Consider the following 13,864-nt stretch of genomic DNA (forward strand, 5'->3'; position numbering starts at 1 on the left):
CAATCAGAACGACTTACTTTCCGAATGCTCCAATGAGAAGGAAACAATGTGAAAGAGAAGGGTGTTGCCTTGCAGCTGCAGTTCTAGGAGTACAGGGCGGGAAAATTCACCAAGTCAAAGGAGTGACAGAAATTCAACCAATAGAAAGAAAAAGGAGGTGGGACAATGAAGAGGAAACGGGCATAACTTTGCGTATTTGTCCACTAAGGAGCAGACTATTTGCCTGTTGACCAATAGGCATCGACAAAAGCTACACAGCCATCCAATGACAGTGGGCAGGGGTGGGTGTTGATAGTGAGGCGACGACGCAAGGGTGAGTCTGCCCCTTTCGGTATCGGGTGCAGAGTGAGGTAGCGTCGTCCGTGAAGAAGGCCGGCCTTACCCTTTTGCTACCGCCAAGATGTCCAAATCTGAGGTAAGAGCCTATGACGGGCATTTTTATTTTGTTTTTACGACTCTATACCAGTGGCTTGTTTTTGTGGAATTATGTTTCCTTTGCCTTTAGGGATCGTCTGATTATGGGTGCGATCTGTCGCCTAACGCAGTAAGTGTTACAAATACCGTTTCTCTCCTCATTCCCGCTACTCAAATGCATTATTTTCCTTTTGCGCTCGTCTTTTTCCGCCGCTTGTCCGCGTTTGGCTTTTTCTGAATCTTCTTTGTAGTAGGCCTTTCTTTTTGGGCCTACTTCCCCCCCTTCCCCCACGGTGACTTCAAAACTGCGCATGCGCGTTGTGTTGCTAGTTTAGGCGCCATCTTTTCCAGTGCGTGGCGTTCGTAGCTGCCATCTCCTGCGCTAGTCATGGCTGCGCTTGCGCCGTGCAGCGGGCCGGAGCAGCTCGGAGTTTGCGTGTGGGGGGGGGATGGGAAGGCCACGTGCTCCCTTGCTTTGTCTCTGGTAGCTGGTATCTCGGCCTTTTAATTTCACGTTTCTCTGCTCCAACTTCTCTGCAAATGGGAAGAGACGGCCGGGTGGCTCTTCTTCCTTTTCCTTCGGGTGATTTTTTTTATGTGGGGGTGAGAAGAGAATGCAGGCCCATTCTGAACCAAGACTTGTGCCCGAGGAAGCTCTAGTTAAGAGTTTTAAAATTGAAAACACTTACATTGACAAATAGGTGGCTGAGAAAGCGTGTTGCATCAGCCATTGTATGTGTTCTATTATAAGATTTGAGGTTGCTTATACAATGTTGGAAATTGGAACGTAATCTCACCTTTCCCCCTTAAATGATACGTTTACTCCTTAGTATCAGAGCAACTACTTTGCTGGAAACACTAAAATACACCTTATTTGGGAAAACGGGAGTAAAGTTATTAAGACGGTACCGATACTGTTTTGGTAGGCCTAATTGCATTCCTGTATGCCTTAAAAGGACGATCTGTTGTATTTCTCCTTTTGGGGGCATATCAGAACAGTGGCTTTTGTTCCTAAAATATAATTCCTTATAGTCTGTAACAATACAAAAGCAGCCAACAATGTACAGTAAATGCTTTAGACACCTTAATTGCATTAGAGATGTATGCTAATGTTAATGTTCTACTTATTGTCTTGGGATTCTTTGTACATTAACAAGCAAAGCAGTTAATTGATGTAGAGTGAAAGTTTGCATTTTATGACACCACAGAATGGCTCAAAGAAAAAAATAAGGCTACATTTTCTGAGTGATCTCTAAATTACAGGTAGTTTTTGATTTACAACCATTTTTGTAGTGACAGTTTGAAGTTATAAGCCCACTGAAAAAGGTGGCTTATAACTGGGTTTCCATACTTAAAATCATTGCAGCATTCCCATATCATAATCAAAATTTGGAAGTGTGGTTGTGTGTATTTATGAAGATTGTCCTGAGGTCATATGACTGCCTTTTGTGACCTGACAAGCAAAGTGGGGGGAAGCCGGATTCACTTAACCATATGCAACTGCAACTTAACTGCAATGATTTACTTAATTGTGGCAAGAAAGGTTGTAAAATGCGGAAAATTCACTTAATTGTCTTGCTTAGCTTCACAAATTTCATCATAGGTCAAGGACTATTTGTACTTAGGTTTTGCAGTTGTTAGATAAAAACCTAATTGGAAAAAAGTCACAACACCAAGTCAGAAATGGTTTTTCAAGTTTTATGAGCTTGCTTCTGGTACTCACAACAGCTATATTGCTTGTGCATGTGCTAAAAGCACTTCCTATTTCTTAAATAGCTAATTACTGTACTTTTTATCTGGCTCTGGCTGATGGGACCTGGTATACGCTGAATAAATCATGCTTATTTTCATTACCACCACCATTATACGCTGTGATCATATCCTTCCTAGTGTTGCCTACTTTTCTGTTTCAGTCCCCCAAGGAACCTGAACAGCTGCGAAAACTCTTTATTGGTGGCCTGAGTTTTGAGACAACAGATGAGAGCCTTCGCAATCATTTTGAGCAATGGGGCACACTTACAGATTGTGTGGTAAGTATATGTCAGCTTGTGTCAAGATGGGCAGCAAACAAAATTAATAAATATGTGTACTTTGCTTGAATTAAGATATAAAGTATAGAATAGTCAGGACAAAAATCTCCCAACTACTAGATTAAGTACTAATATTGCCTTTATAGTATATCACTACCCTATTTCTAAGAAAACAAGACAATTCAGTTTTTCTAAATTAAACATTGCTTGCAATTGTGTATTTTAGAGGAAAAATGTATATTGTTTCCTCTTAGGTAATGAGAGACCCAAATACTAAGCGCTCCAGGGGGTTTGGATTTGTCACTTACTCAACAGTGGAGGAGGTTGATGCTGCCATGAATGCCAGACCACACAAGGTTGATGGCAGAGTTGTTGAACCAAAGAGAGCAGTATCTAGAGAGGTAAGAAAAACTACTGTTGGATGCATAGTCAACAGGTTCAAAGTCTTGGCAAAAATGCTGGAAGCCCAAAATATTACAGTCATGTATCCTACACAGAACATTGATAACATAGTTGGCTTAATAGTTACTGCTGCATTAGACATCTTATTTTAAATTTATGTATTTGTAAATTTTATTAGCTTTTTAAATTATTTTGTTTTTATGATTCTTGCTATGAGCTGTGCAAAGTTAGAGCTTTTAAGACAGATGTCCATATAAGTTTTCTTAAATAAGTTCTCCTTTTTAAAAAAATCATGCATGAATTGCAATTGGAACAAAACACAAAATTTAGTTTTAATTGCTCCTCCTCCCTTCCAATATACTAATATGTTGGCTGAGATTGAAATAATTGTTTTTTGCGCTGCCAGGTTGGAGAAATTAAGGGTTATAGTATGTTAAAATTTGAAATTGATAGGCTTGAAATTTTAAATACCCATGTCTTTAAGATATATCATGTGTTCTCTGGCAATATGGATAATCAAGCAGCCACAAATACTAAGAGTTTAAAATGTGTTTGTCCTGTCTCTTAGGATTCCCAGAGACCTGGAGCACATTTGACAGTGAAGAAAATCTTTGTTGGGGGGATTAAGGAAGATACAGAGGAGCACCATTTGAGGGAGTACTTTGAACTATATGGCAAAATTGAAGTTATAGAAATAATGACTGATCGAGGCAGTGGCAAAAAGAGGGGGTTTGCCTTTGTTACTTTTGATGATCATGACTCTGTGGACAAGATTGTCAGTAAGTATCTTATTTCATCCTTTCAGCTATGCCCTAACTTTTTCTGTTTTCTCTATATATAGCTTCTACGGAGATTTTGATACTATTTTATCTTTTCATGTCTAGTTCAGAAATACCATACTGTAAATGGACATAATTGTGAAGTCCGAAAGGCTTTGTCAAAACAAGAAATGGCCAGTGCCTCTTCCAGTCAGCGAGGTAAGTGTGCAGTATTTGAACAGATATAACTGTAGTGACATTTTCTAGGAATGCTACATGTTGTTGTTGTTCATAGGTCGCAGTAGCTCTGGAAGTTTTGGCAGTGGGCGTGGAGGTGGATTTGGCGGTGGTGACAGTTTCAACCGTGGTAGCAATTTTGGAGGCCGTGGTAAGTAAGGTTTTTGAAGATTTAAAATTCATTTTAAGATGTTAATCACAGTAAGGACTTAAAGGAATGCATTATTGCATCTTGTTGGGTTTCTTTCTGGAATTAAGCGGTACTTTGGATCTGTGTATATTTTCTATATACTTCTATTTTTTTATTTTTTTTTTTACAGAAATGCCAAACTTATGTATGTGAATGACTTTTATCAGAAGTTCACCATAAATCTGAAGTAAGATCAATATGTTAATATTTTATTTTTTCCTCAGGTGGATTTGGCAGCCGCAGTGGTGGAGGTGGAGGAGGAGGAGGAGGAGGAGGATACGGGGGCAGCGGAGATGGCTATAATGGGTTTGGCAATGATGGTAAGTTCATAGAGCTTTTGAAAGTTGCTGTTTTTCATAAGCTATCATATTGCTACATGTTGATTTATTTTTAGGGTATATATCTTTATCACATACATAAAATTTAAAAATTGTTAAAATAGTCTTCATTTTAGAGATTTGTAAAATATACGATTGAGTATCTTACATGCTTTGTAGGTTATGGAGGCAGTGGCCCTGGATATTCTGGAGGAAGCCGGGGTTATGGTGGCAGTGGAAGCTATGATGGATACAACAACGGCGGGGGCGGCTTTGGTGGTGGCAGTGGTGGGGGTAAGTGTCAATTTGATTTTGAGCACTAAGATTGTTATTTTATCTAGTACAACTTGATTTGCAGAGGCTGCATAAAAATGGCCTGGGTTCTTCAGGAGTAACAGACTGGTTCCCCATAGCCACCTAAAAAAAAAAAAAGTTTTTTTTAAGCGGTAAGACCCTCTGTTAGGCAATTTACAGAGGCTCCAGAGAAGGAGAGCATGGCCCTCTTGCACAACTTCAAGAGGCCATATGAGAACTGAGCTATGGGAGCAATTGCACCATTCCCCAAGGGTTACACTCCTTAAGGAGCAACACAAACTGGCCTTTTTGAGTGGCAGTAATGCTAGGGCTGAAGTTCCGCTGTTCAGAGTGACCTAGATAGGAGGAGAAAATTGTTTCACGTGGGGGGGGGGGTGATGTACCAGCAGAGTCAAGTTAGGAAATTTTTGACATGCCCAACCTAAAAGGTTTGCCTTGAGGTTTAGAGAATTGCAAAAACAAAAACCCAAATATTTGCTGCCATCTAGTTGTATGAATTTTTGCAATCTACTGTATTAGGTTTAGCATGTGTCTTCATTTAAGTATACTTGGTATATTTGGCAAAATACCTAGAAAGATCTGAAGGAATTTCATAGATGAAATATTTGAGGTCTTGTAAATTTGTGGATGATTTTTATTCTGTTTAGGAAGCAACTTTGGAAGTGGAGGAAGCTACAATGATTTTGGCAGTTACAACAACCAGTCTTCAAGTTTTGGGCCCATGAAAGGAGGAAACTTTGGAGGGAGGAGCTCTGGCCCTTATGGTGGAAGTGGTGGTAAGTGTACGATCTAATTGACTAGGAGGAAAATGGATCACATTAATTTCTAGTAGAATTCTTGGATGATTGACAAGAAAAACTGAGGTCAGCCCTCACAGTTTCCTCATTCTTTCTCATAGACAGTAGTCTGTTTTTTCTAAAGAGCTTTTTTTTTTTACCCATTCCCATTTAAGATAACTTACTTATTCTTTTTAGGTGGCTATGGGGGCTCTGGTAGTAGCAGTAGCTATGGTGGTGGAAGGCGGTTTTAATTCCTAGGTAAGACTTCCTCCATTTGCGCATGGATAGATATGGAGCACTAAATGAATTGTAATAGTAACTCATAATACGGCTGAGCAAGTTATTGTAGTTTAAGCATATTTGGAATAAAATGCAGATGTTAAAGCTAATAAATGGATTGGCAATCGGGGGAACAACTTGATATTGGATTATAGCCTTGAGTCTCAATATGTTTAGATTAACAACTTTATTCCATGTTATTCAACAGGAAACAAAGCTTAGCAGGAGAGGAGAGCCAGAGAAGTGACAGGGAAGCTACAGGTTACCACAGTTGTGAACTCAGCCAAACAGAGTTGTGGCAGGGTAGAACTGCCTCATGAAGACATGTGTTAGACAAGCGCTTGTTTGCAAACATCAGGACTGTATTTGTGACTAACTGTATAACAGGATATTTTAGTTTTTGTGTTCTGTGGAAAGTGCAAAGCATTCCAACCAGGGTTTTTATGTAGATTTTTTTCCACACCCATGCTATTGACTGCAAACTGTAATAGACTGATCATGACGCTGAATAAATGTGTCTTTTTTTTTAAATGTGCTGTGTAAAGTTAGTTTACTATAAGTTAATGTACATTGATTTTCACTACATGGAAAAGATTAGTGAAGAGTCAAATAGCAGAGAATGATTCTCAGAATGCCAAGAAATCTTTATATTCAAAGCCAAATATATTGATTTTGTGTCGTCTTTAACTTCATGAAAAACAAATTTGCAGAAATTTCCTCAATGAAGGACCACTTCCAAAATGAATTCCTTATTTAAATAAGGACATCTTCTTGGTAGCTTGACCATTGTTCTTTCCTGTTTGCTTTTTCAGCTCATGTCTTCCCTTTTTTCTGGTTGAGTTTAAAAAATGCCAGTGACTGAGGCAGGAGATTTTATATGCTGAATTAAAGGCAAATAAAAAAATTGGCCATATCAGCATATAGGCATAGCAGCTCAACTTAACAAGGAGCTTGAAATGGGACATTTGGCTAATAAGTCACTACTAGAGCTTGCTATGCTTACGATATCTCAAGATAGTTATCCAGTTGGACCTAAGTCGCCCCAATACAGTATCAACATTTTATCTGAACTATAGAAATTTCAATTTCTTGGGCTCAACAGCAAGAGAATGTCAGCTGTCAAAAGCTGTGAAATTTCCCATTGATATTGATACCAGGTTGCTTTGACTCCCTTGCAATCTCATTTTTATAATAAAAGGAAACAGATGTTCCACTGAAGAGACTAGCAAAATACATGACTTTTAATCCACTGCTAGCTGAATATATAAATTAATACCTCTCATGTTAACATTTGTTAAAATTGGTAAGAGTCACATTGCTTGTTTGAAGATGGCAGCAAACAAATTTAATAAAAACGGATAAAAGTATCCCAACTAGGGGGGGAGGGTCACGAGGTTGTGCAGGATAGTTCATATAATTGATACCTGTTAGGCAAAAATCCATTGGTCTAAACTAAAATTCGACAGTGCTCTCTTCTCAAAGGTAGACTAGATTTTGTACTGAGAAGTTCTAGCATGAGAAAAATAGTGTGAATCTTATTACAGCACTCTTAAGTTAATTTTGTGGTATTAAAAGTGCTACTAGTTTGTTACTTGTCCCCAAATTGGTTCATTCCTGTGAGGGAGCCAAAAAGGTTCTCATCTCTGTTAAAGCTCAGTTGCATTTTGAAACCGGAAATTCATTGTTTCCATTTTATGAAATAAATTTCATATATTTCCCCACTTAATGCAACTCTTACCATACAAAATGGGTACACTGGCTCCAATTTCTGGTTCCATTAAACATGGTAGTATGTTTCTGTTCCACGAGATGGAAGTAGAAATGTACTTAAAAATTGGAGGGGTATAGATAATGTCATGGAATTGCATTATACTTCCGTCAATCAATCTTCTGTCCAATCTGAATACACCTGTAGCATTTCTATCTTAGTGTCTTATGAAATAAGACAAATGTGTGCTTAAATATGTTTATGGATGCAATGGTGCTTGTATATGGTGTGTGTACAAGTGTATTTATATATAAAACTTCTGATTGGTGACTGGCTTAATTTAGAATGCAAAATTAATAGTCCTGATGGGTTTTTCCCGTGGCTGAGTTTGCAGTAGCAGGTGGATCCTGACAAGACCTCAGGATTTATGAAATAATACTCGTTTTTGGCATGGTAGCATAACCACAACAAAGGAGAGCACTCCAGGACCGAAAACTAAGTAGCATTACAAAACCGGGAGGCATGCAGATGTTTGAGCTACTAGGAACGGCTAGCAAGCATAGCTCCGAATGGCTTCCAGATCAGACGCTACTACAGCTGAGAGTAGACACGTGTTTTGAGTCAAGTGGACAGATAAGCCAGGTGCAGGCTTCTGCTGACTAGAAGGGAGTACTCAGTGACCATCGGAAGGAGGCAGACGAGAGTAAGGATCCTTGCTCTTAGGACTAGCAGAAGGAAGGAAAGGTTATATTACTGTACTGGTAGGTAAGAACAGATTTTACTTACGTCCTATACAGTTTTGTTATCCTACTAAACTTTCTCCGAGACTGAGTTTACCTTGTAAATACCAGTCTAGCTATCTTTTAATTCACCCAGTGCTGTAATATGCAAGCAGTAGATGGATAGAACGTTACTAATTAATATTTTACTGTCACAGGCCTGGCAACATCTTTAATGAAATGTACTTTAATAAAAGCATTGCCTTTTCATACCTCTTTGTGTGGCCTTGTTGACTTAAAACAATTTTAGCATAACAGTGCACTGGCTCTGCTGCTATAAAGGCAGAGAAATTTATGGGGGTTGGGAATGCTTATATAAAGTGTGAATAGGGATTCAATAAAATTGGGTGGTATTTAATTTTTCTCCCTTTTTATAGGAAAAGAGGAACGGTCTGGTGCTAAAATGCCTTTGTTCCTGACAGATGGACTGTCTTTGGATTTCCCTTTTCTTTTTAAAGGTAAAAACAATGCTAAATTGTGGGAATAAGGCTTCCAAAACAAATAAACTAACATGAGTGTGCTGTAATTTAACTTGAGAGACAGATGATAAGAGTGGTGAACTTTGAATGTTTACAGGTAGAGCCCAAAATTTCTATTGTTATAGAAATGAGTGTGCTGTAATTTAACTTGAGAGAGATGATAAGAGTGGTGAACTTTGAATGTTTACAGGTAGAGCCCAAAATTTCTATTGTTAAGTGAGACATTTGTTAAGTGAGTTTTCTCCATTTTATGACCTTGCCACAGTTATTAAGTGAATCACTGCAGTTGATAAGCTAGTAACCCAGTTGTTAAGTGAATCTGGCTCCCCCGTTGATTTTGCTTGTGAGAACATCACAAAAGGTGACCACATAACCTTGGAGGACACAGCAACGGTCATAAATATATACCAGTTGCTACGCATCTGACTTCTGATCATGTGATCATGGGGGTGCTGTAAAGGTCATAACTCTGAAAAATGGTCATGTCACATTTTTCAGTGCCGTTGTAACTTTGAACGGTCACTAAACAAACTTGTATGTCAAGGACTACCTGTATTTATTTAACATGGTGAAAGTTAACTATTAGGAAATGGGAATTTTTGTGTCTGAAAATGTACCCCCCTCCCTACCATAATTTATCTGATCTTAAAATTTATTATTGCTATTTGTCTTGCAGGACTCCTCAGCTTGATGTACCATAAACCTTTCAAAGAAAGTTATGTTGCTACTAGGTAGCTGTACGTATAATATATTATTATGAATAGATTTATTTAATAAAACAGTTTTTGATATAAATTTCTTGTCTACCTTTTTGTGACTTGTTAACATCTCTTCCAAAAGGATGTTAGAATGTTTAAGAAATGAACAAGCTTCTATGATAGCAAATCAGTATTGGTCTGAGGGACACACTAACATTTTTTCAGAAAAAAATTCTCTACAGAGTGAAATAATTTGGTCATTTTACTTATACTATAGTATATGTTCTTATAAATTAGCTTTCCTAAAATGATATGGAAATGCAACCTTGCAGCTCACGAAGCCATTTTGCTTCTTGAACCAGTATTAAAAATAATTAGATTGACTTTGGGATTTACTGATTAGATAGATTTGTTATAGAAATGGCTAGTTTAAACTATTATGTAAAAGTAAAAAGTTGAGGTTTGATGTTAATGCCTTACACTACTGCACCAAAGGGAGTTGGAAGTCAATGCCTTTTCTTTCTTTTCCCCCTTCCCCCCCCCATTTCGTTCCCTTTTCCCTTCCCCATTTTTGCTATTATTTGCTGCTTTTGTATTTTATTTGTATGCTACATTATAAACTAATAAAAAAAGAAGCATGGCCTTCGTTAAATGGTGTGCTGCACAGAGCTACCTGATGGTGGCCCCAGGAACATGAGAGAGATCATTCTTGTCCTTGGCTTTTTGGCAGGAGATTCTTTTATTGTAGATAGGGTGCTCAACTTCTCTTGGGTCAAATGTTATCCAGGCTTTGCATGGCATGCCAAAAGGCATAGTCCAAAAATAGGCGCAAGGGGCTATGCTATCTGGAAAATGGGGTTGAGGAATTGCCATAATCCTCTATGAGACTTGAACTCCCCTTTTCCCCAAAATCACAGGTTTTCTTGGCAAAGAAGCCCTACCTTCTTGGCAAAACACAAAGGGATGCTAGATGGCTAACTGGGCCTTTCATACCTATTGTAAACGCTGGTTTTCTCCACATCTGAAGATTAGCCCTCATTTATGTGGAAAACTTCAAAAAGAGTAAACACCCTGAACTGCCTTAATAGTCAAAACTGAGGTCTTTGGCTTGTCACTCAGTTGTGTTTCGGACACTAATATTTTCCTAAGCAATTGGCCTGGAGTTTTACAGATAGTTCTCAACTTAACAACCACAATTGAGCCCAAAATTTAGGTTGCTAAATGAATTTGTTGAGTTTTGCCCATTGTATGACTTTTCTTGCCACAGTTGTTAAGTGAATCTGGTTTCTCCATTGACTTTGCTTGTCAGAAGGTTGCAAAAGGGAATCCGTGACTCCAGAACACTGCAACCGTCATAAATGCGAGTCAGTTGTCAAGCATATGAATGTAAATCATGTGACCATGGGAATTGCTGCAACGGTCGTAAGTATGAAAAATGGTCAAAACTCACTTTTTTCGGTGCCTTTGTAACTTTGAATAGTCACTAAGCGAACTGTTGTAAACTGAAGACTACCTGTATTGCATAGGGAATGTATAACTTTCCAAACAAGCTAGGATTCTGGTGCAACAGTTGAGCTGGTAAATCAAATCTATGCATTTGTATCATATTTACATTTTATACAGACATCTTTTCCAGTAGTCAAGATGGACTAGAACCATGCAAAACAGTGTTTTCTAATTCCAGTTAAGTGCTGTTACCAAAGCATGCCACAGCTAGCCCAGGTGTTGGCAATCCTTGGTTCCAGAGCTGCATGCAGCTCTTTCGCCCCTCTGCTCTGGCTCCGTGTTGGGTGATCCCACCACTGGCTGGCCCAGCCCCTTGCCCTCCCCTCCCAATCATTCCTCACGTGGCCTAAGAAGGTATGGGTGATGGCGGGGGATGGAGACTCGCTCCATATGCCAGAGAGGGAGTGAAGTGCCCCTGTACTTGCTGAGTCTCACGGGCGCTTCTTTCGGTGGCTCGCTCTCGCCTCCCAGATGTCAGTTGCTGTGATGCCCTGCCTCCCAGTTGATCGTCAACATGCTGCTCGTCTGTCATTCTTGGTGGGCTCCGCAGCAGCAGCACCAGAGCAACGTGCACGGGTTCAAGATGTGTGTGTTTCTCCCGACCTCCTCCTGTGGTTGGGGAGGCAACAGGCCTGGGGCTGCCAACCACGGGTTGCACCTTGGATGGAAGGGGAAGACTCCTAGTTGCCAGTGCGCTCCTTGGTTACCCTGCACCTGATATCTGCTTTGGAGATGCTGTGGTTCCTGTCATTCCATTCACGCATTGGCTCACCCTGGAGACGATTACTGGACTAGTGTAACGATCTGTCTCTATCTGTGCCTGGCCCACCGGACCTTGCCAGCCACACAAGAATTGTTCATGTGCCTGATTTGTCCCATATAAGTGTCTTTGCACCTGCATGGGCAAGTTATATTATTCTGCCTGCGCACACACATACACAATGGGGAAGAGCTGTCATACCCAAACACCTATTCTTGCAGCAACCTACTCTTGCATATGGATGCAGAATGGCTGAGAAGGGGGCTGCTTTACAAACATACTCCTCGGAGGGTTTTTTTTCAGGTTCTTCGAGCAGATCTTTCACATCTTTCCTATCCCAATGTCAGATTCCCACCAGTTCAGGGGTTCCGAGGAGGAGGGAGGAGAGAGACAGAAGAAAGAAGAGACATACAGAGACAGGAGATAGAAAGAAGAGAGCGACGGAGAAGAGAGGAGACAGAGAAAGACCTGTTTCCCACAGAAAAGAACACTAGGAGACACAACCTGGGTAGGCGTGGCGAGGTGTGTGTCGTGGCTGGGAGGGAGTGATGTTGAGTTGGCCAAGCCCACCTAGGTTTTGTGGCTCTTGGTGTTTTCTGTGGGAAACAGGTCCAAATGGCATATATTTGGTATATAATTACGTGGATTTACCTACAGAGGAGATCTTGTATGATGGCAGTCTTAAAATCGTTTCTTTTAAACTGGAGAGTCCATCCCGTCAAACAGGAGGTAAACAGATTTCAAAACCTTGAGGATATTCTTACCCCATTTAACAGGAGACATGATTGATAAAAGCAATATTGTAGCTTCATCTTCCTCGGTGACTTGAAATCTTAAATCCACTAAAATCTAAAAACAATGAACAGAGAAACTAAAGCCCATTTGCAGACCTGCAGCAGAGGATGTAGCAAGGCAGGGTTATTTCTTCATTGCTATTGCTTTATGCTGTTGACATGAGACCAGCAAATTTTCTCCCAAATTTCCTTTGACATTTTAAAATCGCTTTTTTTTTTTTTCATGTTGTGTTCTAGGATCACCATCTCACAAAAGGACAGATCTTTTCATCAGATGACACTATTTCAATCATGGAGTATTAGAGGCATTTAACACTGGAATTTTGGGACTGTAATTAATTTGGGCATTTTATGTCAGTTACCTTTTGTAACTATTTACTCTAGTAATTTTTCTACAGAACATAACCTACGTTCCCTCTGCAGCTAAAAGGGAAGTATCTTGCTTTGTCTTTCCAATATCAACTTTCCTCAACTTATTTTTCTCTTTTCTTATTATTCAATATATTTGCCAAGGTAGTCTTCCCTTGGCTTGTAGCTGTCATCCCATCCTTTCCATAGCAACTTTGTAAATCAAAGGATTGGTTTGGCTCTGAGAGGGAAAAGGGCACTTAGGAACACCTTGAGGTATTTTTTCATTAACGGAAATAAAACACTTTGTAAATGCATACTCCTAGATAACTAGGATCCATCAAATGCCTTTTAACCACTACAGATAGTTTTTGACGTACCATTCGTTTAGTAACCAAAGTTATAATAGCAATGAAAAAAGTGACATGACTGGTCCTTGCATGTACAACCATTATGGCATTCTCAGCCAAATGACCAAAGTTCAGGCATTTGGCAGTGCCATGTATTTATGGGTGCAGTGTCCTGGGGTCATGCAATCACCATTTGCTACTTTTGCTGGCTTTCAACGAGCAAAATCAATGGGAGAGCCTGGATTCACTTTTAAAGACTGCATGATTCACTTAATTGCAGTGATTTGCTTAAAAACTGGCAAAAGTCAAAAACACATAACTCATTTATCAACCTTGCATCTACAGTAGAGGACTCCATAATGTATTGATTGTGTACACAACATTCCGAAACATTGTTTTGGCATCCATGTTTATAAAACAATACGAATTGAAAATTGGATTTTGTGGGATGAACATTAGGACAACTTCTGATTGCAAGTTAATAATGCCAAAATCATGTATTGAAGCAACTTTGAGGAAGAAAAACATATTAGTCTATGATAGCCAAAACTCAGGAGTCTGATAGCACTTTTTCAGGCTAACATTTAAAAAGGCACAAAAAAGCTTGTGCCTTTTTTTATAAAAGATGCTACTAGACGTCTGATTTAAGGCAATTTGCTAATCTTAAAAGAGTGTGTCAGCTTTTCAAAGATTGAACTATGCTAACTGCTGAGATATGATT

The 13,864-nt window shown here is 39.4% G+C and overlaps 1 protein-coding gene across 5 annotated transcripts; it reads left to right on the forward strand.

Moving 5' to 3' along the window:
- The first annotated feature begins 307 nt into the window (after positions 1 to 307).
- Positions 308 to 9,482, forward strand: HNRNPA1 (heterogeneous nuclear ribonucleoprotein A1). 5 transcript variants are annotated; one of them, XM_070937951.1, is made up of 12 exons: positions 308 to 415; positions 506 to 544; positions 2,328 to 2,444; positions 2,699 to 2,845; positions 3,415 to 3,625; positions 3,731 to 3,823; positions 3,900 to 3,992; positions 4,256 to 4,351; positions 4,529 to 4,642; positions 5,311 to 5,439; positions 8,586 to 8,666; positions 9,364 to 9,482. In XM_070937951.1, exons 1-12 carry the CDS (start codon positions 401 to 403, stop codon positions 9,420 to 9,422), a joined length of 1,194 nt encoding a protein of 397 aa, XP_070794052.1. In that variant the 5' UTR covers positions 308 to 400; the 3' UTR covers positions 9,423 to 9,482. The 5 variants fall into 5 exon arrangements, with proteins under 5 accessions (XP_070794052.1, XP_070794054.1, XP_070794055.1 ...); XM_070937953.1 differs by lacking the exons at positions 8,586 to 8,666; positions 9,364 to 9,482 and adding exons at positions 5,638 to 5,700; positions 5,930 to 6,252 and having other exon boundaries at positions 309 to 415; XM_070937954.1 differs by lacking the exons at positions 8,586 to 8,666; positions 9,364 to 9,482 and adding an exon at positions 5,930 to 6,252 and having other exon boundaries at positions 309 to 415.
- The last annotated feature ends 4,382 nt before the right edge of the window (positions 9,483 to 13,864 follow it).

The sequence above is a fragment of the Pituophis catenifer genome, unplaced genomic scaffold (assembly GCF_029215685.1).
Source record: "Pituophis catenifer annectens isolate HBS135680 unplaced genomic scaffold, rPitCat1.0.hap2 SCAF_2, whole genome shotgun sequence".
Classification (NCBI taxonomy): Eukaryota; Metazoa; Chordata; class Lepidosauria; order Squamata; family Colubridae; genus Pituophis; species Pituophis catenifer.